Genomic DNA, 26,512 nt, shown 5'->3' with positions numbered 1-26,512 from the left:
GTTAATATCTGCACCTACCGGTTTCCATGTTAATATCTGCACCTACCGGTTTCCATGTTAATATCTGCACCTACCGGTTTCCATGATGTTAATATCTGCACCTACCGTTTTCCATTATGTTAATATCTGCACCTACCGGTTTCAAAGATGTTAATATCTGCACCTACCGGTTTCAATGATGTTAATAACTGCACCTACCGGTTTCCATGATGTTAATATCTGCACCTACCGGTTTCCATGTTAATATCTGCACCTACCGGTTTCCATGTTAATATCTGCACCTACCGGTTTCCATGTTAATATCTGCACCTACCGGTTTTCATGTTAATATCTGCACCTACCGGTTTCCATGTTAATATCTGCACCTACCGGTTTCCATGTTAATATCTGCACCTACCGGTTTCCATGATGTTAATATCTGCACCTACCGGTTTCAATGATGTTAATATCTGCACCTACCGGTTTCCATGATGTTAATATCTGCACCTACCGGTTTCAATGATGTTAATAACTGCACCTACCGGTTTCCATGATGTTAATATCTGCACCTACCGGTTTCCATGATGTTAATATCTGCACCTACCGGTTTCCATGTTAATATCTGCACCTACCGGTTTCCATGATGTTAATATCTGCACCTACCGGTTTCCATGTTAATATCTGCACCTACCGGTTTCCATGTTAATATCTGCACCTACCGGTTTCCATGACGTTAATATCTGCACCTACCGGTTTCCATGTTAATATCTGCACCTACCGGTTTCCATGATGTTAATATCTGCACCTACCGGTTTCCATGTTAATATCTGCACCTACCGGTTTCCATGATGTTAGTAACTGCACCTACCGGTTTCCATGATGTTAATAACTGCACCTACCGGTTTCCATGTTAATATCTGCACCTACCGGTTTCCATGTTAATATCTGCACCTACCGGTTTCCATGATGTTAATATCTGCACCTACCGGTTTCCATGTTAATATCTGCACCTACCGGTTTCCATGTTAATATCTGCACCTACCGGTTTCCATGATGTTAATAACTGCACCTACTGGTTTCCATGTTAATATCTGCACCTACCGGTTTCCATGTTTAATAACTGCACCTACTGGTTTCCATGTTAATAACTGCACCTACTGGTTTCCATGTTAATATCTGCACCTACTGGTTTCCATGTTAATATCTGCACCTACCGGTTTCCATGATGTTAATATCTGCACCTACCGGTTTCCATGGCCTCTCCAGTTGAAAAGCTTGGATATCACTGTGTATGATATTTTAAGCTTGACTGTATACCTTTCTTACTCATGGGATGGTGTAACTTCTGTTGATTTGGAGTGTTGCTCTGCTATTTTAATGTTGCATATGAGATGTGATCAATAGAAACAAAACAAAAATCAGGAAAAGAATGTGTAACCAGTATAATTTAAGAAAATCTTTTTATGATTGAAAGGGAAAATGACATGCCATGGAAGAGTACATGCAAAGGTGAAATACATGTTGAAATGGGACACCTCATTAATAAAGTTTTATTCCAGTATGTGCACACTGTAACTTTGGAAGTTATACAGATAACAGTATGCTATAGTAATGCCATGTGATGAAAAAAAATGCTTTTTTGTTTTACTGACAAGACATTTATATATTTTACACTTTGAAGAAATTACTCAACTACTTTATAAAAAATTAAATCAAAAGTAATGTTTTGTGTATGGTACACCACATATTGTACTTTCGTATTACAGGAATAAGGTTGATGTTTCATCTACCTGAGAGAAAAAAACCAAGTCATCATAATAAAAATCGTACACATCTGGTTACATAGGGCCTTTACACATTCATTGGTACTAAATCCTTTGACCTTGGTATAAGTCACCAAAACAGTAGTTTTGAACCCAGTAAAAGAAACACCTAAACTGTTTTTATATTCTGAAGAATGATTTTCAAATAATTTTCTCCCACCACAATAATAGATGCATTTTCAACGTGTCTAAAAACATACTTGATTACCACACAATTACTCATTTCCATAAAAACATGATGCTACGCACTACTGTGGATTCTAGGAGTACTCAATGATGAATTCTGGGTAAATCTGCTGTTTCTCAAACACAACAAAAATGGCCGGGTTGCTTTCGGAGTCGACACAGCTGTCGTAGAACCTCTTGCTGGTGCCTTTCTGAGGGGGGCGAAGGTAGTCCCTGTTTCCCTTAGTGAACTCCCCGACCAGCACCAGAGCCACAAACATGATTTTCTTGCCAGAGGCCGAAGACTTGGAGTATCTATTAGAGTACGAGGCATCTCTGGCAAAATAGCTTCCTGGAAAATAATCGTAAACATGTCAGAGTAAAACGAAAACATGCTTAAAAATGTTCTCAGAAGCAGTGGATATTAGTCATTGATATAGCTGTATAAACATTCACCTTTGCCGTAATGTGATCCATGGATGCCACAGACCCTCCAGTCAAAGTTCTGTTCACAGATGGCATCTAAGATCGGCAGTTCTGTGCCGTGGAACAAGTGTCTCTCATCCACAAGTTTCCCTCCATTCTTCACCTTCATCTGTTCCTTCTGCCTGGCCACAAACACACCAACCAACACATCCATGAGGCACTCCTATAAGTGGACAGTTTAAAACCTAAATGTTCCCTCTGCACTCCAATGTTACCGTCTTTACCACTAAACCAAAACTAAAACAACTAAACCACAAGGGGTGGTAGAATTTCAGGTCTTAGAAAGATGGAGATGGCCTCCGTGTGCCATACTGAGACAGCTACAACTAATGTACAACTGTCTCACTACTACACTAACATAGTGTAGTGTACATACCACTGGAAGACCCTCCAGAGTGAGGGGTTCTGGATCCTGTTGATTTTGTGGATGGTGCTGGTGGACATGGTACGTTTGAACAGACTCTGCACCATTTGGTACTCTGTCATCAGGCCTAAGACTGGAACCAGCTGAAGGAAACAGATTAATCATTTGGATTGTGATTGTGTGTGTGTGTGTGTGTGTGTGTGTGTGTATGTGTGTGTAACCGTATCAGCATATTATGACTGGTAGTACCTTGTATGTGAAGTCAGGCAGGGCTTCCTTGTCCCAGTGTGGAGGGACAGACACAGTAGAAGAGCTGGTGCTCTCTGGAGATCCACTACCATGGAGACAGAAACACAGGAAGTTCAAAAAGGGAAGCTTTCTGTTTTGATTGATTCAGAGATATATCCATCAGGGCTTCCTCTACAAACCCTAACTACAACATTTCCACTTCAAAATCACTGCCCCTTTTGAAAGGGATAACATTTTAGATAACAAACTAGTAAACTTACGTTGTGGAAATGACCACCAGGGACACCAGAAGTCTATCTTAAATGAACCATTCTTTATTAACAGCAAGCTGGAGAGGCCACAGTCAAACTTGGATGCATAAAGTACGGGTCTGAAGTGAGCTTCTATGAGGCAGTCCCGTTAGTTCTCTTATATACTGCTTACACAGACAAGCTACATAGGCATGGTTCATAGGTTGGTTCCTGCATGTGTCTGGCACCGTCTCCTATCTTAACTTACAGAACATATTCTGGGGGTTCTGCCAAAATGTCTGAGGAGGGAGTCATGACCGTCTCCCCCAAATACCTCTACCCAGCACCTACAGGAACTCGTGATTTTATGAGACAATATGTACAGTTCAAGGCTCTCTCTTCAGACAACAGAGATTCCCTCACACTTGTACAATCTTTAGTAGTATTACGGTCAGTAAATATCCTGATGATGTTTTGAAGGAAAACATGAAATACTAAATCGCAATGAAGGATTTCGCTCTAAACGAAGAGCTATAACAGGCCCAGATGAGGAACATGAGTTAAGGTGTGGGAGGACATTAACATTACATAGGCCTACAGTAGAGTCATGAAGGACAGTCATAATAGGCGTACTATACCTCTTCAGCTTGGCCTCCACATCCTGTCCAGAGAGAAAGCAGGGTCTCCTACGAACCTCTCTTTTGGTTTTGAATCTAACATTCTGCTGATACATCTCTGAAATAGAGAATTTATCAAAATGCATCTAGTATGACAAAACACAGTTTACGGGGTTGTTTACTGACAAACGTTTAACCAGGTAAGTTATTGAAAACAAATTATATTTTGTAATAATGGCAAATAGCTGCTGAAAGGCTACATCGTTGTCCCAAACTGTTTACAGTACCTTTGAAATAGAGAATGTACTGGTTATGGTCAGATCCAAATGGAATCTCGCTGTCCGAGTCAGCTTGGTATACATTCTCCAGGGTCTTGGAGGTGACAGAGGCCACTTTCCCCTTATCATCATACATCTACATAGAATACGAACAAAGCTCATATAAACCCACAATGAAAACATTCCCTAACACATTAAAACGGTACAACTTGCACTTATTCCTGTGTAGTAACACTGGTTACTATAGTAACAGCATTGCTCAACTCCATTGTCCATGAACTTAACAGAGAACTGAAACTTTACTTTATGCACAACTCAACCCCCAGAGACACACACATCACCCCCGAAGGGCTGGAAGTAAATGGGTCAGCCGCAGTGCAGTGCCAAAGGAGCAATTATAGGTGGTTAAGTGCCTTGCAAGGGCACAACGGCAGGTGATGGTTTCTAGGATAGTACTAACAACCCTCCGGTTGCAGGCTCATTCCGCACCAGATTTTCCTGTCTGAGCTGGGATTCACACCCCGCTTCTCGAACCACTGGGCTACCTTCCGCCAGTTATAATGCAGTTACTAAAGTACCACGTAACATGTTCATATAACTGTGTTGTTCTCTGAAGGACAGGAACTAGAAGTATTCATTGAACCGACCTCCTGGCCATACTCTATCCACTGTCCCAGCTCACCCGACCAGTACCACAGCCATTCTGTGGTAAGGATGAAGTGAGGAGGTTTGGTGACGGACGACACAGTGGACAGACGACGCACTGGAGACCTTCCACACGTCATGGTGAGGAAGTTCACTGGCTGGACACCTCCACTAGGGCAACAGAGAGAGAATGCTGTACTCCAACAGTCAAAGAAAAACAACATGTTGTCACATGCGAACACAACAGGTGTAGAATTTAACAGGAAACACTTACTTACGAGCTCTTTCCCAACAATGCAGAGATAAAAAGACAAGGTTTGGGGGTAGAAGCTGTTCAGCAGTCTTACGGCTTGGGGGTAGAAGCTGTTCAGCAGTCTTACGGCTTGGCGGTAGAAGCTGTTAAGTAACCTTTTGGTCCCAGACTTGGCGCTCCGGTACCGCTTGCCGTACGGTAGCAGAGAGAACAGTCTATGACTTGGGTGGCTAGAGTCTGACGATTTTTAGGGCCCTTCCTCTGACACCGCCTGGAATAAAGGTCCTGAATGTCATGGAGCTCGGCCCCAGTGATGTACTGGACCATACGAACTACCCTCTATAACGCCTTATGGTCAGATGCCAGGCAGTTGCCATACCAGGCGGTGGGTGATGCAGCAAGTCAAGATTCTCTCAATTGTGCAGTTGTAGAACTTTAAGGATTTGAGGGGCCCATGCCGATCTCTTCAGCCTCCTAAGTGGGAAGAGGCATCGTCGTGCTCTATTCACGACTGTGTTGATGTGTTTGGACCATGATAGGTCCTTAGTGATGTGGACACTGCGGAACTTGAAGCTCTCGACCCGCTCCACTACAGCCCTACCGTTGAGAGCGGGGTTGTGCTCGACCCTCCATTTCCTGTAGTCTACGATCAGATCCTTTTTCTTGCTGACGTTGAGGGAGAGGTAGTTGTCCTGGCAGTGTCTCTGACCTCCTCCCTATAGGCTGTCTCATCATTGTCAGTGATCATGCCTACCATCGTCGTGTCATCGGCAAACATAATGATGGTGTTGGAGGGAGGTGTTCAGTCTCAGGGTCCTTAGCTAACTGATGAGCTTGGAGGGCACTATAGTGTTGAATGCTGAGCTATAGTCAGTGAACAGCTTTCTCACGTAGGTGTTCCTTTTGTCCATGTGGTAAAGGGCGGTGTGGAGTGCAATAGAGATTGTGTCGTCTGTGGTTCTGTTGGAGTGGGTCCAGTGTGTTTGGATTGATGGTGTTGATGTGAGCCATGACCAGCCTTTCGAAACATTTCATTGCTACAGATGAGTTCATTGCGACAGGTTATGTTGGTGTTCTTGGGCACAAGGACTATGGTGGGCTGCTTGAAACATGTATGTATTACAGACTGGGTCTGGGAGAGGATGAAAATATCAGTGAAGACATATGCCAGCTGGTCAGTGTATGCTCCAACTACATGTCTTGGTAATCCGTCTGTGAGTGTTAACCTGTTTAAAAGGTCTTGGCTACAGAGAACATGATCACACAGTTGTCCGGAACAGCTGGAGCATGGTTCAATGTTGCTAGTCTCAAAGCAAGCATTTCGCTTGTCTGGTAGGCTTGAGTCACTGGGCAGCTTACGGCTGGGTTTCCCTTTCAATCCGTGATAGTTTACAAGCCCTACCACATCCGACGAGCGTCAGAACCGGTGTAGTAGGATTATATCTTAGTCTTGTATTGACACTGCTTGTTTGATGGTTCGTCTGAGGGTGTAGCGGAATTTCTTATAAGCGTCCGGATTAGTGTCACACTCCAAGGCGGCGGCAGCTCTAGCCTTTAGCTCAGTAAGGAGGTTTCCTTTAATCCATGGCTTCTGGTTGGTATATGTAGGTATGGCACTGTGGGGCTGACATCGTCAATGCACTTATTAATGAAGCTGGTGACTGACGTGGTAAACTCCTCAATGCCATCGGATGAATCCCAGAACATATTCCAATCTGTGCTAGCGAAACAATCCGGTATCTTAGCATCCGCTTCATCACACAACTTCCATATTGAGCACGCCACTAGTCGAGTGTAGTACATTAAATAGGATTTTGTTTGTATTTAAAAAATGTTAAAAAAAATACCATCTGATATGACAACAACTGTACCTTGTATCTTTTCCTGGGATACAGTAGGCCTTTTCAATCTCCTCCACATTGGGCAGGTCTCTCCAAGTCACTCCATCTCTCTCTAAGATCTGCCATTTGTAAGGCAGGTGGTAGTGGATACGGACACACTTCTCTGACAGAACACACAGCCACAGAAACACATGTAAACACTTCAAACAGAGTACTGTAAACTAAAATGTTGATAAAGTAGGTTTAGTTCATGTTACCTTTGAAGCTGCAGTGTCTGCGGATGAAGAAGAGGCAGATTTCATTCCGGTCGGTCTCACTGATGGAACGGGACGAAGGCTTACGAGAACGCTCTTTCCCAACTGGCTCTATGGCTGGAGCAGGGGAGGGTCCTACAACTAGACACAGGACAAACACAGTTACTACATTATATTACAATGATATTTCCATTGATTCTACCTTGTCATTTCCTTACCAGATGGCTTTTCTTCGTGACTCTGACCGATGATGATGAATTTGTTATTGTAGATCTTGTCGAGGATGCTGATGTTCTCTTGGCTGAATCCTCTGCCATTTAGGATCTTCATGGTGGTGGCGTCAAATGTGTGGGCCCTCTTACATCCAGCACCAAACTTACAGTCTCCCTGGAGGAAGTGCAGGCAGAGGTGGAGGCTGGTGCAACTGGTTTTAAACTTGCAGGAGCCGTGCTCACCAACACCCTTGTTGTAATGGGAGCAGATCTGGAAAGAGTTGAAAGGAGATGGTAAAACATCCAGATACTACTGTAGACTACATGCAAATCACATTTGGCAAGGCATACTCGTTTTCCTCATACAAGTAGGCCTACATGAATGCATGCATATCTATTGAAGTTGAAAAACAGGACTAACTGCGAATGTGAAACTTGCAAAAGCCAGTCACCCAGTCAACCGATCGGTACATGTCTAGCCCTGAAATAAGTTTGATATGTGTAACAATATGGCAGGTATACCCTTAAAATGGAAAGTAATCCAAGATCTTTATTTAATCTTTATTTAACTTGGCAAGTCCGTTAAGAACACATTCTTATTTTCAGAGACGGCCTAGAAATGGTGGGTTAACTGCCGTGAAAATCTGTCGTTCTGCCCCTGAACCTTGTTAGCTCGGGGGATCCAATCTTGCAACATTACAGTTAACTAGTCCAACGCAATAATGACCTGCCTCTCTCGTTGCACTCCACAAGGAGACTGCCTGTTACGCAAATGCAGTAAGCCAAGGTAAGTTGCTAGCTAGCATTAAACTTCTCATAAAAAACAATCAATCATAATAGTTAACTACACGTGTCCTTCGTTACATATAATCTGACTGAGCATACAAGTATCTAAGTATCTGACTGAGCGGTGGTAGGCAGAAGCAGGCGCGTAAACATTCATTCAAACAGCACATTCGTGCGTTTTGCCAGCAGCTCTTCGTTGTGCGTCAAGCATTGTGCTGTTTATGACTTCAAGCCTATCAACTCCCGAAATGAGGCTGGTGTAACCGAAGTGAAATGGCTGGCTAGTTAGCCTGCGCTAATAGCGTTTCAAACTTCACTCGCTCTGAGCCTTGGGGTGGTTGTTTCCCTTGCTCTGCATGGGTAACCCTGCTTCGATGTGGTGGCTGTTGTTGTAGTGTTGCTGGTTCGAGCCCAGGGAGGAGCGATGAGAGGGACAGAAGCTATACTGTTACACTGGCAATACTAAAGTGACTATAAGAACATCCAATAGACAACGGTTAATTAAATACAAATGGTATAGAGGGATATAGTCCTATAATTACGACAACCTAAAACTTCGTACCTGGGAATATTGAAGACTCATGTTAAAAGGAACCACCAGCTTTCATATGTTCTCATGTTCTGAGCAAGGAACTGAAATGTTATCTTTCTTACATAGCACATATTGCACTTTGACTTTCTTCTCCAACACTTTGTTTTTGCATTATTTAAAACAAATTGAACATGTTTCATTATTTACTTGAGGATAAATAGATTGTATTGATGTATTATATTAAGTTAAAATAAGTGTTCATTCAGTATTGTTGTAATTGCCATTATTACAAATCCATAAAAATATATAATAATAATAAATAAAATAAATCTGCTTTTTTGGTCCTCCAATAATCAGCGTTGAAAAATCATAATCTGTCGACCTCTAATGCTCATGACTCAACACTATACACAGCTACCAAAGCAAATTAAATCACTGCAACACTTAGAGCTGCAGTCAGTTTCAGAATGTGTGGCAAGAAAAAAGTTAGTCCTAAATATTTCAAAAACTAAAAGCATTGTTTTTGGGACAAATCGTTCACTAAACCTCAACTAAATCTTGTAATGAATAATGTGGAAATTGAGCAAGTTGAGGAGACTAAACTGCTTTGAGTAACCCTAGTTTGTATACTGTCATGGTCAAAACATATTGATGCAAAAGTAGCCAAGATGCGGAGAGGTCCGTCCATAATAAAGCGCTGCTCTGCCTTCTTAACAGCGCTATCAACAAGGCAGGTCTTACAGACCATACTGTAGTTTTGTTGCACCTGGACTACTGTCTAGTCGTGTGGTCAGGTGCCACAAAGAGGGACTTAAATGTACACAGAGCTAACATTAAAGTCTGTCCATGTTAAACTTTCCTGGCTCAAAGTAGAGGAGAGATTGACTTCATCACTACGTGTATTGTGAGAAGTATTGACATGTTGAATGCACCGAGCTGTCGGTTTAAACTACTGGCACACAGTTCAGACACCAATGAATACCCCACAAGACATGCCACCACAGGTCTGTTCACAGTCCCCGAGGTCAGAACAGAGTATGGGAGGCGCACAGTACTATTCCACATCAAGTAACTCATGTAAGCAGTAAATAATATATATATATATATATATATATTTTTAAATATGAAAATTAATCTTGAAGAGACAACACACACACAGATTTTGTGTTGTAGATATGTGGTAGTAGAGTAGTGGCCTGATGGCACAGACTTAATGCTTTGTGAAATGTAATGTAATTAATAGTATATACACCACCGTTTAAAAGTTGATTCACTTAGAAATGTCCTTGTTTTTGAAATAAAAAAATAGCCCTTTTCCATTAAAATAACATCAAATTGATCAGAAATACAGTGTAGACATTGTTAATGTTGTAAATGACTATTGTAGCTGGAAACGACAGATTTTTTATGGAATATGTACATAGGCGTACAGAGGCCCATTATCAGCAACCATCACTCCTGTATTCCAATGGCACGGTGTGTTAGCCTTTTAAAATGATAAACTTGGATTAGCTAACTGATCATTAGAAAACCCTTTTGGAATTATGTTAGCACAGCTGAAAACTGTTGTTCTGATTAAAGAAGCAATAAAACTGTCTTTCTTTAGACTAGTTGAGTATCTGGAGCATCAGCATTTGTGGGTTCGATTACAGGCTCAAATTGGCCAGAAACAAATACATTTCTTATGAAACTCGTCAGTCTATTCTTGTTCTGAGAAATGAAGGCTATTCCATGCGAGAAATTGCTAATAAACTGAAGATCTCGTAAAACGCTGTGTACCACTCCCTTCACAGAACAGTGCAAACTGGCTCTAACCAGAATAGAAAGAGGAGTGGGAGGCCCCGGTGCACAACTGAGCAAGGGGACAAGTACATTAGAGTGTCTAGTGTGAGAAACAGACGCCTCACAAGTCCTCAACTGGCAGCTTCATTAAATAGTACCCAGGCTTAACATCAACAGCGAAGAGGCAACTCCGGCATGCTAGCCTTCTAGGCAGAGTTGCAAAGAAAAAGCCATATCTCAGACTGGCCAATAAAAAGAAAAGCTGGGCAAAAGAACACAGATACTGGACAGAGGGAGATTGGAAAATAAGTGTTATGGACAGACAAACCTAAGTTTGAGGTGTTTGGATCACAAAGAAGAACATTCGTGAGATGCAGAAAAAAATGAAGAGGATGGAGGAGTGCTTGACGCCATCTGTCAAGCATGGTGGAGGCAATGTGATGGTCTGGGGGTGCTTTGGTGTTGGTAAAGTGGGAGATTTGTACAGGGTAAAATGGATCTTTAAGAAGAAAGGCTATCACTCCATTTTGCAACACCATGCCATACCCGGTAGATGGCACTTAATTGGAGCCAATTTCCTCCTACAACAGGACAATGACCCAAAGCACAGCTCCAAACTATGCAATACCTATTTAGGGAAGAAGCAGTCAGCTGGTATTGTGTCTATAATGGAGTGGCCAGTCACTGGATGTCAAGCCTATTGAGCTGTTGTGGGAGCAGCTTGACTGTATGGTACGTAAGAAGTGCCCATCAAGCCAATCCAGCTTGTGGGAGGTGCTTCAGGAAGCATGGGGTGAAATATCTTCAGGTTACCTCAACAAATTGATGACTAGAATGTCAAAGGTCTGCAAGGCTGTAATTGCTGCAAATGGAGGATTCTTTGACAAAAGCAAAGTTTGAAGGACAGTTATTATTTCAATTAAAAATCATTATTTATAACCTCGTCAATGTCTTGACTATGTTTCCTATTCATTTTGCAACTCATTTCATGTATGTTTTCATGGAAAACAAGGACATTTCTAAGTGACCCCAAACTTTTGCACGGTAATGTAACTGCCTTAATGTTGCTGGACCCCAGGAAGAGTAGCTGCTGCCTTGGTAGCAGGTGATGGGGATCCATAACCAATTAATACATATAAACAGGCATTGAACACCGGTCACTTTAATAATGTTTACATGTACCATTTTACCCACTTCATAAAGTACAGCATATAACGTATTCTAGTCAAGACTCATCTTATATAATTACTGCTGTAGAACTTCTCTATTCATATACTTTCCATACTGTATACACACCATCATACAGTATGTAGACATTCTAAACAGTGTTTTGATAACTTTCAAGTCTAACAGTTCCATGAATAAGCCATACTTCACATTATACTTTAAAAGTAGTTCTGCTGATATAACAGTGTGCAAATATTATACTTTCATGTATGGTGTTCCGTATTAGACAGGACTTCCCTGACATGTTTGAAGAACATACAGTACAATCCGATTCAATAATAACAAAAGACGACAGAAAGTAATAGATGTGTCTTGTTTAATTGTCTTGCAAGGTCTCTCCCAATACAGTCATCAGTATCAACCTTTCTTTCAGTCAAAGGACTCCATTTAAAAAGCATCTATTCTGCCCATCTGTAGAAAAACAAGGAAGAGTTGACGAGTGACACGTATTGAAAAGGTGATATTACTAAACACTTGTGATGTACTGTCTTATTAGTAATCACCTTCGGTCCCTTCTGAGGTGTTTGCCAATGCCTGATGGACATGGCAGAGTAGATCAGCTCCAGGCCACTCATCATAGATACTGGTCACGAAGGAGCCTGACTTCAGCTCCTCTATCACACAGACAGGCACCATACAGTCATAGAAGCCAACACTAAACACACGGTTGAACATAGCTGTGAATTAGGATCTCTGATTGGCTAATTCACAAGGGACACGTGCCAGCATGGCACTGACTGGTTGGCATTACTCACTCAGGCCCAGGAGCAATGTTCCCTCAAAGCTGCAAGCGCAGGCGAGCAGCTTCCCTTGACTGCTGTGCAGAAGAAGTAACAGCCCACTCAGAGAAGCACTAGAGTGAACTTCAACTTTCTAGAGTTTTACGTTTCGCTCTAGTGTGGGAATTGTGATCGAATCACTTTCAATGTTACATACCAAAACGAACATAGTATGCAAAGAGATGTTCTTGTAGGCAGAGTGCATTGGAGTAGGATTCTATTGCATTGACAGGCACAGACCGGTGCACCATAACCAGTAAGAGCTACAGTTGGCCTATATGTAAATATCCATTGCCATATATGGATCTGTGCCATTCACTTTAAACTGGACTGTGTTCAGGCTACAGCATGAGCGGTAGATGTAGATTGTAGATGCTTGTTTTGAGACGAAAGCGAGAGCTGCATGTAGCCACGTGCACATTTCTTCATATTCTAAACTAGTAGGTGAGTTATTAGCCCAGTTATAGCTCATTTCTAGTCAATAATGGGGGAGTGATTGCTTCATACAAGAGCACAAAATGTGTGCATTTCTAGCCATCTTTGAAAAGCTAGCCAGGTAAAGAGCTTTTTTGTGTCTTAAAATGGGCAGTGTTGTATTTTGAGACTTTTTGAATGCGAAGTAGCCAACAGGCAGAACGTAGCATGATTTCTCTGATTCTCTGTAATAAATGGTATGGCAATAATAATGATCTTTATTTTGAAAGTGGTTTCTTGCATCAAACAACATTTTCAGTCATGTCCTTCTCTGAAAGACAAGTGGATAAGCAGGTTAATGTCAAGCCTGCATGTGTTTTTCCAAAGGTCTCTACATTGAACACCACACATTGGTTGCTACTGTAGATTGAATGATAGGACAGCTATTTCCATGTTAAAATGTTATGGGATGCATTTTCTCCATTGTTTCTGATGGTAGGCCACTCTGGTAGGTCTATATTATGATCAAATTGCCACAGTAGACTACTTAGCCACTGTTAAACCTGTAACTGAAAAAGAGGATACAACCTCAGTGTTCACAGTAAACGCGCACCGGAAGTTGCACAAATTTGCTCAGTGCAGATTTTTTTGGGGGAGGGGGACATTGCCCAATAGTAGTCCATTGGCACAGTGGAAGCGGACAACACAGCACTGATTACATTATCAATGGTGTTTAGGTGAATTCCAGGACGGACCACGATGCTGCTGAACAACAAATCCACCAGGTTTTGTATGTGGCCTGTGAATTAAATATCATCACTCAAACATATAGTGAGAAAAGAAATCTAGTTTAGAAGTAATGTACAGTACCAGTCAAAAGTTTGGAGACACCTATTCATTCCAGGGGTTCTTTATTTTTTGCATTGTAGAATAATAGTGAAGTCATCAAAACAATGAAATGACAAATATGGAATCATGTAGCAACCAAAAAAGGTGTTAAACATGAATATATTTTTTACATTTGAGATTCTTCAAAGTAGCCACCCTTCACAGCTTTGCACCCTCTTGGCATTATCTCAAACAGGATCATGAGGTAGTCACCTGGAATGCATTTCAATTAACAGGTGTGCCTAGTTCAAAGTTAATATGTGGAATTTCTTTCCTTCTTAATGCATTTGAGCCAATCAATTGTGTTGTGAAAAGGTAGGGTTGGTATGCAGAAGAAAGCCCTATTTGGTAATTGACTAAGTCCATATAATAGCAAGAACAGCTAAAATAAGCAATGATAAAGTAATGATGGACTGTCGTTTTAAGACATGAAGGTCAGTCAATCCGGATCTTTGAAAGTTTCTCCAAGTGCAGTCGCAAAAACCATCAAAAGCTATGATGAAACTGGCTCTCATGAGGCCCGCCACAGGAAAAGAAGACCCAGAGTTACCTCTGATGTAGAGGATAAGTTCATTAGAGTTAACTGTACCTCAGATTGCAGCCCAAATAAATGCTTCAGAGTTCAAGTAACAGACAACTCAACATCAACTGTTCAGAGGAGACTGTGAATCAGGCCTTCATGGTCGAAATGCTGCAAAGAAACCACTACTAAAGGAGACCAATAATAAGAGACTTGCCGGGGCCAAGAAAAACGAGCAATGGACATTAGACCTGTGGAAATCTGACCTTTGTTCTGATGAGTCCAAATTTGAGATTTTGGGTTCCAACCGCTGTGTCTTTGTGATGCAGAGTAGGTGAATGGATGATCTCTGCATGCGTGGTTCCCACCGTGAATCATGGAGGAGGTGGTGTGATGGTGCTTTGCTGGTGACACTGTCTGGTGACACAGTGATTTATTTAAATTCAAGGCACACTTAACCAGCATGGCTACCACAGCATTCTGCAGCAATACGCCATCCCATCTGGTTTGTGCTTCGTGGGACTATCACTTGTTTTTCAACAGGACAATGACCCAACACACCTGCAGGCTGTGTATGGACTATTTGACCAAGAAGGAGTGATGGAGTTCTGCATCAGATGACATGGCCTCCACAATCACCCAATCTCAACCCAATTGAGATGGTTTGGAAGGAGTTGGACCGCAGAGTGAAGGAAAAGCAACCAACAATTGCTTAGCATATGTGGAACTCCTTCAAGACTGTTGAAAAAGCATTCCAGGTGAGCTGGTTGAGAGAATACCAAGAGTGTGGAAAGCTGTCATCAAGGCAAAGGGTGGCTACAATTTTTTGGTTACTACATTATTCCATGTGTGTTATTTCATAGTTTTGATGTCTTCACTGTTATTCTACAATAGTAAAAATAAAGAAACACCCTTGAATTAGTAGGTGTCCAAACTTTTGACTGGTACTGTATATGCTAAAAGAGGGCCTGCAACTATAGAATTGATGCTTGCTGATATATTTTGCCATTTGCTGTCAGAGCCATGGCTGTATTTGTAGTAGACAAGTACCACCCGTCATTTATTTTTTACATGATAAACGTTTATGAGAGCAGGCATGTTGTTTTCGGTTAGCAGACGAAGCACCCGAATGCTAGCTAGCTACATAGCTTAGCAAATTCAGGTTAGTTATCATACTGTACCTTTGTCTGAGTTGAAATCAGTTGGATAGCTAGCTAACGTTAGTTAGTTCATGTTAGCTAGCCAGTTCAAGTTGAATCATTATTGAAAGCAAGCTGGCGACATCCTATGATTAGCTAGCCTCCAAGTGCCTGCCCTGTATTGACCCTGAATGCCAATGGCCCACAGTTAGCTGTTGTTAGCAAGGTAGCTAGCTAGCATGAGCTATGTACATCTTCCTGTGACATGCTACATCACATTACACGCTAGCTTGGTGTATTTAGCTAGCTACAGTATCATTCCCATTTCATCCCATAGCTAGGCTGGCTCGCTAGCATTATCAAATAATGTATAACCAAAAGTAGATACTAGCTAGCTAATAACATCGATTTACTTAGCTAATATACTCACCAACATCAGTGGTTTGACAGTTGATAGGCATCAGAAATTACTGTCATATGTAATCCATTCCTGGCCATCTGGCAATATTGTTGAAATGCATGGAAGTTGGCATCAGCTTTATGGAAGCTCATTTTCACTCCTATTTGCAGAGCGAAATGTGCGTGCATTGCACTCATGCAGACTTGACAACAAAATGTCCACATGGCGACCCTCTAGTAAGTCGCGATGAACTCACAATTTTGACACTATAATTCATGTTTGACTCATATCGATGCCATATATGCCATTTAAAACCAGAGAAGTTGATTCTAAAGGCCAGTTGACCTTTAATAAACAGTATGGCAAAAAATCCCAGCTATTACAGAGTAAGGAGGTGACCTTACAGTATTACCTTATTGCTAACCTTCCCAGTAACCTATCCAATCTTTTTAGATCCACTAATTGGTAGAGGTCATTTTGGGAGCCACCCACCTCAGGCATCAGGTAGGGGTCGTTCTGCAGCAGTAGTGGAAACAGCTCTGCCTCCCCCAGCTCATGGTGATCCACACTCCTTATAAGAGCTGTGTTGTGTGGGGAATCTAGACTGTGGGCATTTTTGCACTTGTTCCTTGAGTTTAAAGAGAAATGCAAGTACATTGGCAAAAGATGAGCAAATTAAACCAAGACAACAGAATATTCACATGACTAACTTTCAAGCATTAGTCAGGTCAACAAATGCTGTTGGCTCCTCAGCAAAAATATGTTGTTATATCTATTCACTAACTAGTCCAATCAAAGCTTGAGATATCAAATAAATGAGTCACAGGGCCAGTTACAACAGGTGTGTTTGTGGTCAAAGTGTAACAATAGCACCCGAATTATCAACAGACATTACTAAATTCGGTTTACCACTTAAGTAAAAATGTTTTTATATTGGATATTCAGTTCTCTCTGTCAATAGCGCGTAAACAAATCGTGCCGTGACTATGAAAATTATATATTCTGAATCAAGGGATGGAGAAAAATCCACACCTTTTTTGTTGTTGAAATGTAGATTTTTTCTTTCTGGATTTCAATCTTCAATAGCTCTTAAAGTGTGCCGTGACTATGAAAATTATATATCCTGGATCATGGGAAGATGGAGAAAACTCCATCCTCCATCTCCCTTGATTCAGAATACATGATTTTCATAGTCACGGCACGCTTTGTTTTAAGAACTATTCAAGATTTTAATTCCATTTTTGTTATTAAAAATAAAAGTAGTGGATTGTTCTCCATTCACCCGATACAGAATATACAATTTGTATAGCCATAGCATGCCTGGTTCAATAGCTATTGATGAGAGAACCGAATATCCAGTATAAAACTGATTTGACCTCAGTATTTACCTATGATATGAAACATCTGCAGTTCCACTATGAGAAAAAAACCATAATGTTTATATAGTCTCACAGAACATGACACCTACCCGAACCTGCAGTTACCGCATACAAAGTATCTGCACAAGTGTAAGTTCTCGCAATGAAGACAATCGCCAGGAGGGCTTTGACAGACTCGCAGTGAAGTCTTTGCAACAATAACACTGTTCTGGCTCATAGCGAGACGCGAGGCCTTTCCTTCGCCTTTACTGATGGCATATTTTCCTCTGTCACAAAGTATTCCAAGCAGGACGTCATCTGCAACAGTGAACTTTTGACCAACGATCCGGTCAAGCTGCTTGAAGTCCAAGCATCCTTGATTTCCACACAGAATTTGTGTTACATATCGAGACACGACAGACGACATCGTGTTTCGGTCGGGGAAATTATATTATATGATCCTCACCTCACCCAATTTGCAATTGGGCGTCAGTCACGCTTCCGGAGAAACGAAACTCAAAGTCAAAGCCCTTTAAACCTGGTTCCACAGGATTTCACAGCCATAACGTCAAAACGTTCTATAATATTGTAAAAATTTATGAAAAAATATATAATTCTGTATTTTTGGTTAGCAGTGAGGTTAAGGTTAGGTTTAACATTTAAAGTAGTAATAGGCGGGGTTTATGACTGTGGAAGCTAGTGACCAGCTCCTAGTGACGACACTTTAAACCTCTGCTTTCAACATGGACAATTTGGTAGTTGTTGAAAATTCACACCACCAGGTCCTCTGTTTATATGACAACATAGGATTTTGCAAAACCTCTGCTTTTTATTCCACTGTGTTATGTAAAACATGAAATACATAAATTCATGTAATAATACCTAATGGTCACACGATGGCAGTACAGTATAGCAATGAACAATAGACCTCCGCAGGCAACTTTTGGTACGTGTCAAATTGCTTCTACAAAGTATTGACTCAGGGGTGTGAATACTTATGTAAATGAGACATTTCTAATAAATTACTAAACATTTGTAAAACATGTTTTCACTTTGTCAATATGGGGTATCGTGTGTAGGTGGTGGAGAAAAAAATATTGAATCCATTTTGAATTCAGGCTGTAAAATGTGGAGTAAGTCAAGGGGCATGAATACTTTCTGAAGGCACTATAAGCAGCAGCACTAAATCTACGTCAGACTTAAATATGGACTAGCCGCTAGAGAATAAGGAACTGAATTGCATTTACTATATGTAACCCCTTAATTTGCGTGCATTGAATGGTGCGGTTTATTCTTATGGACTTTCAAACATATCAGCGTATGTCTTATACTGTTGAAGTCTGAAGTTTACATACATCTTAGCCAAATATATTTAAACCCAGTTTCACAATTCCTGAAATGTAATCCTAGTACAAATTCCCTGTCTTAGGTCAGTTAGGATCACCAATTTATTTTAAGAATGTGAAATGTCAGAATAATAGTAGAGAGAATGATTTATTTCAGATTTTATTTATTTCATCACATTCCCAGTGGGTCAGAAGCTTACATAAATTCAATTAGTATTTGGTAGCATTGCCTTTAAATTGTTTAACTTGGGTCAAACGGTTCAGGTAGCCTTCCACAAGCTTCCCACAATAAGTTGGGTGAATTTTGTCCCATTCCTCCTGACAGAGCTGGTGTAACTGAGTCATGTTTGTAGGCCTCCTTGCTCACACACACTTTTTCAGTTCTGCCCACAAATGTTCTATAGGATTGAGGTCAGGGTTTTGTGATGGCCACTCCAATACCTTGACTTTGTTGTCCTTAACCCATTTTGCCACAACTTTAGAAGTATGCTTGGGGTCATTGTTCACTTGGAAGACACATTTGCGACCAAGCTTTAACTTCCTGACGGATGTCTTGAGATGTTGCTTCAATATATCCACATAGTTCTCCATCCTCATGATGCCATCTATTTTGTGAAGTGCACCAGTCCCTCTTGCAGCAAATCACCCCCACAACATGAATCTGCCACCCCTGTGCTTCACGGTTGGGATGGTGTTCTTCGGGTAGCAAGCCTCCCCCTTTTTCCTCCAAACATAACATGGTCATTATGGCCAAACAGTTCTATTTTTGTTTCATCAGACCAGAGGACATTTCTCCAAAAAGTATGATTTTTTCCCCCATGTGCAGTTGCAAACCGCAGTCTGGTGTTATTATGGCAGTTTTGGAGCAGTGACTTCTTCCTTGTTGAGCGGCCTTTCAGGTTATGTCAGTATATGACTCGTTTTACTGTGAAAATAGATAGTTTTTTACCGGTTTCCTCCAGCATCTTCCCAGGGTCCTTTGCAGTTGTTCTGGGATTGATTGGCACTTTTCACACCAAAGTATGTTCATCTCTAGGAGACAGAACGCATCTCCTTCCTGAGCGGTATGACAGCTGTGTGGTCCCATGGTGTTTATACTTGCGTACTATTGTTTGTACAGATGAACGTGGTACCTTCAGGTGTTTGGAAATTGCTCCCAAGGATGAACCAGACTTTTTCTGAGGTCTTGGCTGATTTCTTTTGATTTTCCCATGATGTCAAGCAGAGGCACTGAGTTTGAAGGTCGGCCTTGAAATACATCCACAGGTAAACCTCCAATTGACTCAAATGTCAATTAGCCTATCAGAAGCTTCTAAAGCCATGACATCTGGAATTTTTCAAGCTGTTTACATACACTAAGCTGACTGTGCCTTTAAACTTCCGACCCACTAGAATTGTGATAGTGTGAATTATAAGTGAAATAATGTCTGTAAACAAGTGTTGGAAAATGTATGTGTCATGCACACAGTAGATGTCCTAACCAACTTAACAAAACTATAGTTTTTTTGAACAGGAAATGTGTGGAGTGGTTGAAAAAAAAGAGTTAATGACTCCAACCTAAGTGTATGTAAACTTCCGACTTCAACTGTACCCATTTTCCTCAGAGTAAGATATAATGTACATTAACTTGAAAATGAGTTGTAAAATAGTGAAGTATATCCTGTAACACAATGACCAGAGGTTTAGAGTGCTGCTGACAACATGTACAGTGCTAATTTTATCACAAGAGGACAAAAGACCACTTCAGACTGAACAATTGCCTTTATTAGAAAGAAAAACCCTTGAGGAACAACCCTCAAATAGCTCTAAAAGTTAAGATATTTCATGCCAAATATACAGTTCTATACATAAAAGTGCATTGTCACAATGTATAAGCAGTATCTTTATTATTCAATAATTAATAACTTTCTAAAATGGCATCATCATTATTAATTCATTCATCTCGCTTCCTACTGCTCGTAACACAGGGTCTGAAATGAGAATGCAACAGTACAGAACATAGTTCAAGTTCCTCGAAAACATTTTCAAAGGCACTTTCACGTGTACATACCACAGATGTACAAGGACACAAAGTTAGTCAACAGGCAGGACACTACTGTGTATGATTGGCATAGAGAGAAAACACAGAATACAACAGGCTCATGTTCATTGGGAGACACTGTAGCAAAACGGAAAACTAAATGAGTGTTTCTTCTTGGTACTCCCTCCGTTTGTCAGTTTTCTTCCATTTGGTGTCGAATGAATACGATCCGGGTTTGGGTGGGACACCTGCAACTTCAGACAATTTTGAATTTGTTCAAAAAATCCTATCCAATTCTAACAAAACTAAAATCGTAAACAAATAAACATTACAGAACTCAGAAAAAAGGGTTGTAAATCCAGAATTCAGATCATATTCACTTTTAATATACATATGTTTTGCAATAGACAAAAATAAACCTGTTGCAGTTTGTATTTCAAGGAAAACATTGCTTATTGGGTATTTGTTTTTGTTTGTCCTTGCTCTTGAACCAGATGCAAGCTTCCCCACACATGCACCTATCAGTCTTCTTTCTTCAGCTACAGACAGACAGACTTCTAGAGGGCACTGTCACAGAATTGGAAAACAGGGGGTCATTCAGTTCCAGTATGAGTAGGCCAGTTCCCTCGGTGGTCAGTTGTCACATACACCCACATCATGTGACATGGTCTTCAGTGAACATGCGACTATGTATTCCCCAGGACCAAATCAATCATTCAAGAGGGGGTTTAATCGCATACATGTAATGACAAATTCCTGATGGAGAATCTAAACATCAGTCACATCTCCCCCACAGAGTAATGGACCAGCCCATCTCTCTATCCACAACACAAGGATTAGCCTACATGGTCAGAGGGGGCTATTGGGATAGAAAGCTCCTCACACACTGACATTGACAAGAAACACAAGAAGCAGTATGATGAACAAGGTAGTATTTTACAGTAACAGTCAGTTAGTCCATGGCTACTGGCAGAAATCCGTCGTTGGGAGAGTTGCCGTAAGTCTTTCCACAAGTTTTTGGAGTCTTGCACAAGGAGAGAAAGAGAGAGTAACATCCATGCTCTAAAACTATGATTCATTTGGACAGAGAAAGCCAGGCATTGTGTGTTGTTGTACAGTAAAGCAAGCTCTTGTGTGTTGTGTATACCATTGGTCATATGCATTGTGGGGCGTCTATAGTACAGCAAACCATTCTCAACCGGCTCCTTGATTCTAAAAACAGAAGGCCAACGAAGGTTCGACACAGGTCTTTAAGAGTATATAACAATTTTCACAGAATTTCCATAATGGGTCATATTTCACATAGTGGTTGTATCCTCGTCTCTCTCCAGACCTTGTTTAGAACGACTCTGCTGTGTTAAAATAAAGCCATGTGAAATCAACATGTACAACTTGAATCTTGTACAAGTTTTCATAATTCATATATATATATATATATATATATATATATATATGAGTGTACCCTTATCATCACACACATATCTGGACTCTTCCACTCCCTGCTTCAGTCTCTGTCTCAATCTCAGCTATAAATATTAGTTAGCTACACCCATACTACCAGCAGCTTTCGATTGGTGGTTTGAACACTATTGACAGCTTATATTTCTGAGTGGCAGTAAGGCCATACGATCAGTACTCTAAACCTAAGTATTTTTCATCTAAGTGAGAAGCGAACTCCAGTCGGGCACAGCCGACACGGACTACATTTCCCATAGTTCCCCTGGCTGAGTAGTAAACAAAACGTGCACCACTTCGTTTCTTTAGCGTTCATTCTTTTGTAGTTCTCTAGTTTCTGTAACCTCGAAGGAAGCCTTTGTGATTTGTTACTGTATATAGTAATGATGAAGAAAAAGTTGACTTATCTAGCGATGCAAGGCATTTCAGCAGATTCTACAGTATTTTCCATATGATCTTGACAAACTATTTGTCTGTTGAAAATATTCACACTGAAACATGCCCTTTTCTTTGTGGTAGTTCAGTCTGTTTAGCAGACCAGAGAATATCCCTATGTTGTCATTGTCAATAAATGTGGTTAACTTACTTGACACTAGTTAACTTCTAGACACTGCAAGAAAACAAATCCACCTCACAAAGAAAACAAATACAGCATCCTTGCTTACTTGAATGTCTCAGATCTCTTTAATCAATGTCCAGGCAATGGACTGTTCTTATACTGTCCTCACAATGTTATAATTATTATTAGAATCTATACACATCGATAACATGTTGCTACTGTATCTAGACTCAGAGCCCTTCTCCCATTGGCCTCTGCTCCCGTCCCAGAGTTCAGCGTTCACATGGTGCACGACTTGTCCAGGGGGTCCTGGGGAGGGGGTGCGGCGGGGAGGTGGGTTGGGCCCGTCTTGGGCAGGACCAGGGGCTTAGGTCTCAGAGCGGGCGGCTTGAGCTGCACCCCCATGCGGGGCACCACCACCGGCTTGAAGGTGCTCATGGTGTCGCTGGAGGAGCTGGTGCTGCGGCGCATCGGCGCCCCCCCGGCCTCGCCGGTCTGGGCCCTCAGCAGGATGTTGTGGAGGGGGCTGAGGGACTCGCTGGAACTAGCTGGGGTGGGGCCCCCGGTCGACTGCCTCTGCTCCAGAGTGTCCAGCACCACGTCGGGGCGTGCTTGGCCGAACTCTGCCTCTCGAGCTCCCGCAGCTCGTTCAGCGCCGTGTTCATTGTCTCCTCTATGTCCTGAAGGGAGAGAGAGCGAGCGGTAGGTAAACAGAGGGAAAAGACAGAGAAGTTAATAAATATACAGTGACATCCTTATGGGATTCCCAATCACTGCCGGATGTGATACAGCCTGGAATCCAAACAGGGACTGTAGTGACGCCTCTTGCACTGAGATGCAGTGCCTCAGACCTTTGCGCATGCGAGCTCAGTCAGGACAAGAGTGCTGCTTGAGACTGAAATCCCTGGGCATGTGCCCGACTTCAAATACCAAAGACAAGATGCAGAGATGACAAGACATTCATCAGAGCATCTCCCTACTAGACAGAGACAGACAACCCAATGGAGAGAGACATCATCCTCTTTTTGACCATCAGCTTCCTAATTAGAAGTCTCTTCACACTGCTGATGGCTTCTCATGATTTCCCACAATGCATACTGCTACCGCCAAGACGCATCGCATTGTTATCAGAGCTCTGATCAGGTAATTGTGGCTTGTAACGACACAAAGTATCACCATGCAGACACTGATGCCTGCTTTGAAATAATGACTTTCTATTTTCTGTTCTGACAAGCGGCATTCGGACCAAATTAGCAGCTTGTGTGATGGTGTGGAACATTACAAAAATAGATAAATCGCTTTTGAGAATCGAGTAACTCAACGTCAATATCCCAGAAGCTATATGAAGCAACAAAAACACATTTTTTTGTGATATTCTTACTAGCGCTGTGGTTGCTGCTAGCAGCAATTCTTTAAGGAAAGTTTTACTTGCAATGATGGTGACATGTGGTTGTCTCGTCTCACCTACATTTGTTGACTTCACTTATTGTAAGTCACTCTGTATAGGAGCACCTTGATAACATGACAACTAGATTGTCAATGTGAATGTGTTTGGGAGTGATGTGACAGAGGTGTTCAGGAGCAGAATACAGAATTAGCACTGACTAGGTTTACAGGGCGGTGCAGGGCTGTGGTGCTGGAGTGAGCTGTGCTCGTCCCTCGTTGCTGATGCTGACCTGTGCGATGGTCTCCGGGTCCAGGGGCTTGCCGCCACCACCGTGTGGGTGTGGGTGGGGCTCCTGGAACACGGCTGTGTACTGGCCAGAACTAGTGGAGCGTCGGATGGGCGGGCTCTCCATCTTCTTCAGCGACTCGTGGCGGCTGATGTTGGTCAGGCTGCCGTGGCCGGTACGCCGCCGGCGCTCTGGGCTGTCCATGGGCAGCTGGCCGTGGTTGCGGCTCCGCAGCAGATCCCGGGGGCTGAAGGAGTGACCCAGCACCGGAGAACCCATCTCAGGGGTGTGAACCTGGCCCCCGTGGCTCTGCTGGGAGTGCACTATGCAGTGGACGTCACTGGGGCGGACAGGGGGCGGCGGGATGGGGGCTCCGTCCTCTTTCTGTGCCTGCCGTGGGAGGGGTGGTGCAAAGACACAGAGGGCAGGTTATTTTATTGAACCTTTATTTAAAACTAGGCAGGTCTATGGCGTTATACGTTATAAACGTTGCCTGGTCTTGCAGACAGGCCGTGGTAATGTAGCTACAGTCCCTCACTGACTCTTAGTCACTAAGTGGATCGAGACAACAGGCAGAGTTGTTGAAGCCTTCTGTCTGAATGTAGTGTTCAGATGTAAACCTATATGTCCCAAAGTGCTCCTAGTAGCTTGTTCAGAGCCCAGGTATAGTGAGGGCTGGCAGGGCTTGCGCTGCAGCACTGAGAGGCCTGCAGGCTGGGTCATTATCAGCACCTCCAGCCACAGCAGGCCCCCTGCCTGGGAGAAGGTACAGCTGGCTCAGCATTAAGAGCTGTCCTCCATCTGAACCTGGCTGTCTCAACACACCCTCTTGAACATAGATATGCATTGCACAAGCATTTCGCTACACTCGCATTAACATCCGCAACCATGTGTATGTGACAAATAAAATTTGATACGCGCACACACACACACACACACACGTCATTTCTACCGGGGCTCTAAAAAGACACTGCTCTGATCCGCATATTTATAACACCCAGCCAGCCTAGCAGGAGACAGCAAAGTGTGTGTGTGAGTCATAATGTTATATCACACAACCTGATCAGCACTAAACACTGCAGGCTGGCTTGTTGTAGTATCCAAACGGGTGTCGTTACAAGACCATAGTAGTTGGCAAGACAGCACAAAACAGATGTGGGACCAGGCTAGCTGCACATCACTTCCTGTCTCATATCAGTGTTGTGACAAAACCTTTATCTCCATGAAATGTCATTCATGAGTCTAGCAGCTATTCATTCCTTAATCATCCCTCCCATGCTTTTCAGAGTGTTTCAAGTCCCAGTCTAATTCCTGCCTAATGAACACCGTCTCAGCCACCGTCATTAAGAGCCTGAGGGAGAGGGACCTTCATCATTGAGCTAAATATGGGCCATGATGTGTTCTGATACAGTATGGAGGACTGGCTGGGGGTTGGGAGAGGAGTGTGTTACTGCAGGGGGTAAACAAGTGCAGGGACTCATCATGACCAGTAGGGGGGAGTAAAATCACAACTTAATCTATGAACAGGCTTATAACAAGGAAGATAACTGCTACAGTACAACCCATAGACAGTCATTGTGTACTTTTAAACCCTATATTATGCACTAGCTATTCATCCAAGATTCTACAGTAAATGATATGCATTCCTGTCTATCAACACAATACAGAGACAACGGTTCACTGATATGACGGCATTCCTTCCCATCTTATTGATGATGTCATACAAATGCAAACCAGATAATACAATAATGTCTGGCTGACTGACTACAATTCTATGCTGTAATTAATACAGTTGTATAACAGAAATGATGTACATCGCCTGACGACATACCAGGCACTTCAGGGCTTTTGACTAGCTAGTGAGTGCATCGTTGTTGATCGCGAACAGTGGGAGTAGATGTCTAAATAAAGCCAAAGATATGAATGATTCAACAGTGCCGAGCCATGTCTGCATAGAACAGTGGAGAGAGCGAAAGAGAGAGAGGGGGGAGCGAGAGGAGAGGGAGAGGAGAGCGAGAGGGAGAGGAGAGCGAGAGAGAGAGAGAGCGAGAGAGAGAGGAGAGGGAGAGAGAGAGGAGAGGGAGAGCGAGAGCGAGAGGAGAGCGAGAGGAGAGCGAGAGGAGAGCGAGAGAGCGAGAGGAGAGAGGAGAGCGAGAGGGAGAGGGAGAGGAGAGCGAGAGAGAGAGGAGAGCGAGAGAGCGAGAGAGGAGAGCGAGAGAGCGCAAGAGGAAGAGGAGA

The 26,512-nt window shown here is 42.3% G+C and overlaps 2 protein-coding genes and 1 long non-coding RNA gene across 4 annotated transcripts in view; all 3 read right to left on the bottom strand.

Moving 5' to 3' along the window:
* Window positions 1-1,422: 1,422 nt before the first annotated feature.
* On the bottom strand, window positions 1,423-17,851 carry LOC115109575 (protein mono-ADP-ribosyltransferase PARP12-like). 2 transcript variants are annotated; one of them, XM_029634606.2, is made up of 12 exons: window positions 17,332-17,812; window positions 16,356-16,491; window positions 7,403-7,667; window positions 7,188-7,325; window positions 6,961-7,093; window positions 4,839-5,007; window positions 4,201-4,327; window positions 3,935-4,031; window positions 3,067-3,151; window positions 2,830-2,960; window positions 2,424-2,575; window positions 1,423-2,319 (listed from the first exon to the last, which is right to left on the bottom strand). In XM_029634606.2, the coding sequence occupies exons 1-12, from the start codon at window positions 17,646-17,648 to the stop codon at window positions 2,063-2,065; spliced, it is 2,007 nt and encodes a 668-aa protein (XP_029490466.2). In that variant the 5' UTR covers window positions 17,649-17,812; the 3' UTR covers window positions 1,423-2,062. The 2 variants fall into 2 exon arrangements, with proteins under 2 accessions (XP_029490466.2, XP_064865878.1); XM_065009806.1 differs by lacking the exon at window positions 1,423-2,319 and having other exon boundaries at window positions 2,463-2,616; window positions 17,332-17,851.
* Window positions 11,643-15,887, bottom strand: LOC115109577 (uncharacterized). The gene is made up of 2 exons (XR_003860533.2): window positions 12,227-15,887; window positions 11,643-12,134 (listed from the first exon to the last, which is right to left on the bottom strand). It is a non-coding gene; the product is annotated as an uncharacterized LOC115109577 (long non-coding RNA).
* A 2,462-nt stretch (window positions 17,852-20,313) lies between the features above and the next one.
* Window positions 20,314-26,512, bottom strand: part of LOC115109574 (SLIT-ROBO Rho GTPase-activating protein 1-like) — a 164,279-nt gene continuing 158,080 nt past the window's right edge. The window contains 4 exon segments of the mRNA XM_029634604.2: window positions 20,314-23,209; window positions 23,212-23,281; window positions 24,278-24,633; window positions 24,636-24,664. Of these exon segments, the coding sequence (XP_029490464.2) occupies window positions 22,881-23,209; window positions 23,212-23,281; window positions 24,278-24,633; window positions 24,636-24,664 (784 nt within the window). The 3' untranslated portion in view covers window positions 20,314-22,880.

Source organism: Oncorhynchus nerka, linkage group LG25, assembly GCF_034236695.1.
Source record: "Oncorhynchus nerka isolate Pitt River linkage group LG25, Oner_Uvic_2.0, whole genome shotgun sequence".
NCBI classification, from domain to species: Eukaryota; Metazoa; Chordata; class Actinopteri; order Salmoniformes; family Salmonidae; genus Oncorhynchus; species Oncorhynchus nerka.
This window is presented reverse-complemented; position numbering and strand designations above follow the sequence as displayed.

Bases quoted from the DNA above. Each gene is read 5' to 3' on its own strand.
- LOC115109575 (XM_029634606.2), bottom strand. From the start codon at position 17,648: ATGTCGTCTGTCGTGTCTCGATATGTAACACAAATTCTGTGTGGAAAT. The intron at 7,326-7,402 runs GTAAGGAAATGA...TCCTGTGTCTAG, and splicing joins TCACGAAGAAAAGCCATCTG to TTGTAGGACCCTCCCCTGCT. The intron at 2,961-3,066 runs GTACTACCAGTC...TGTTTCCTTCAG, and splicing joins TGCCTGACTTCACATACAAG to CTGGTTCCAGTCTTAGGCCT.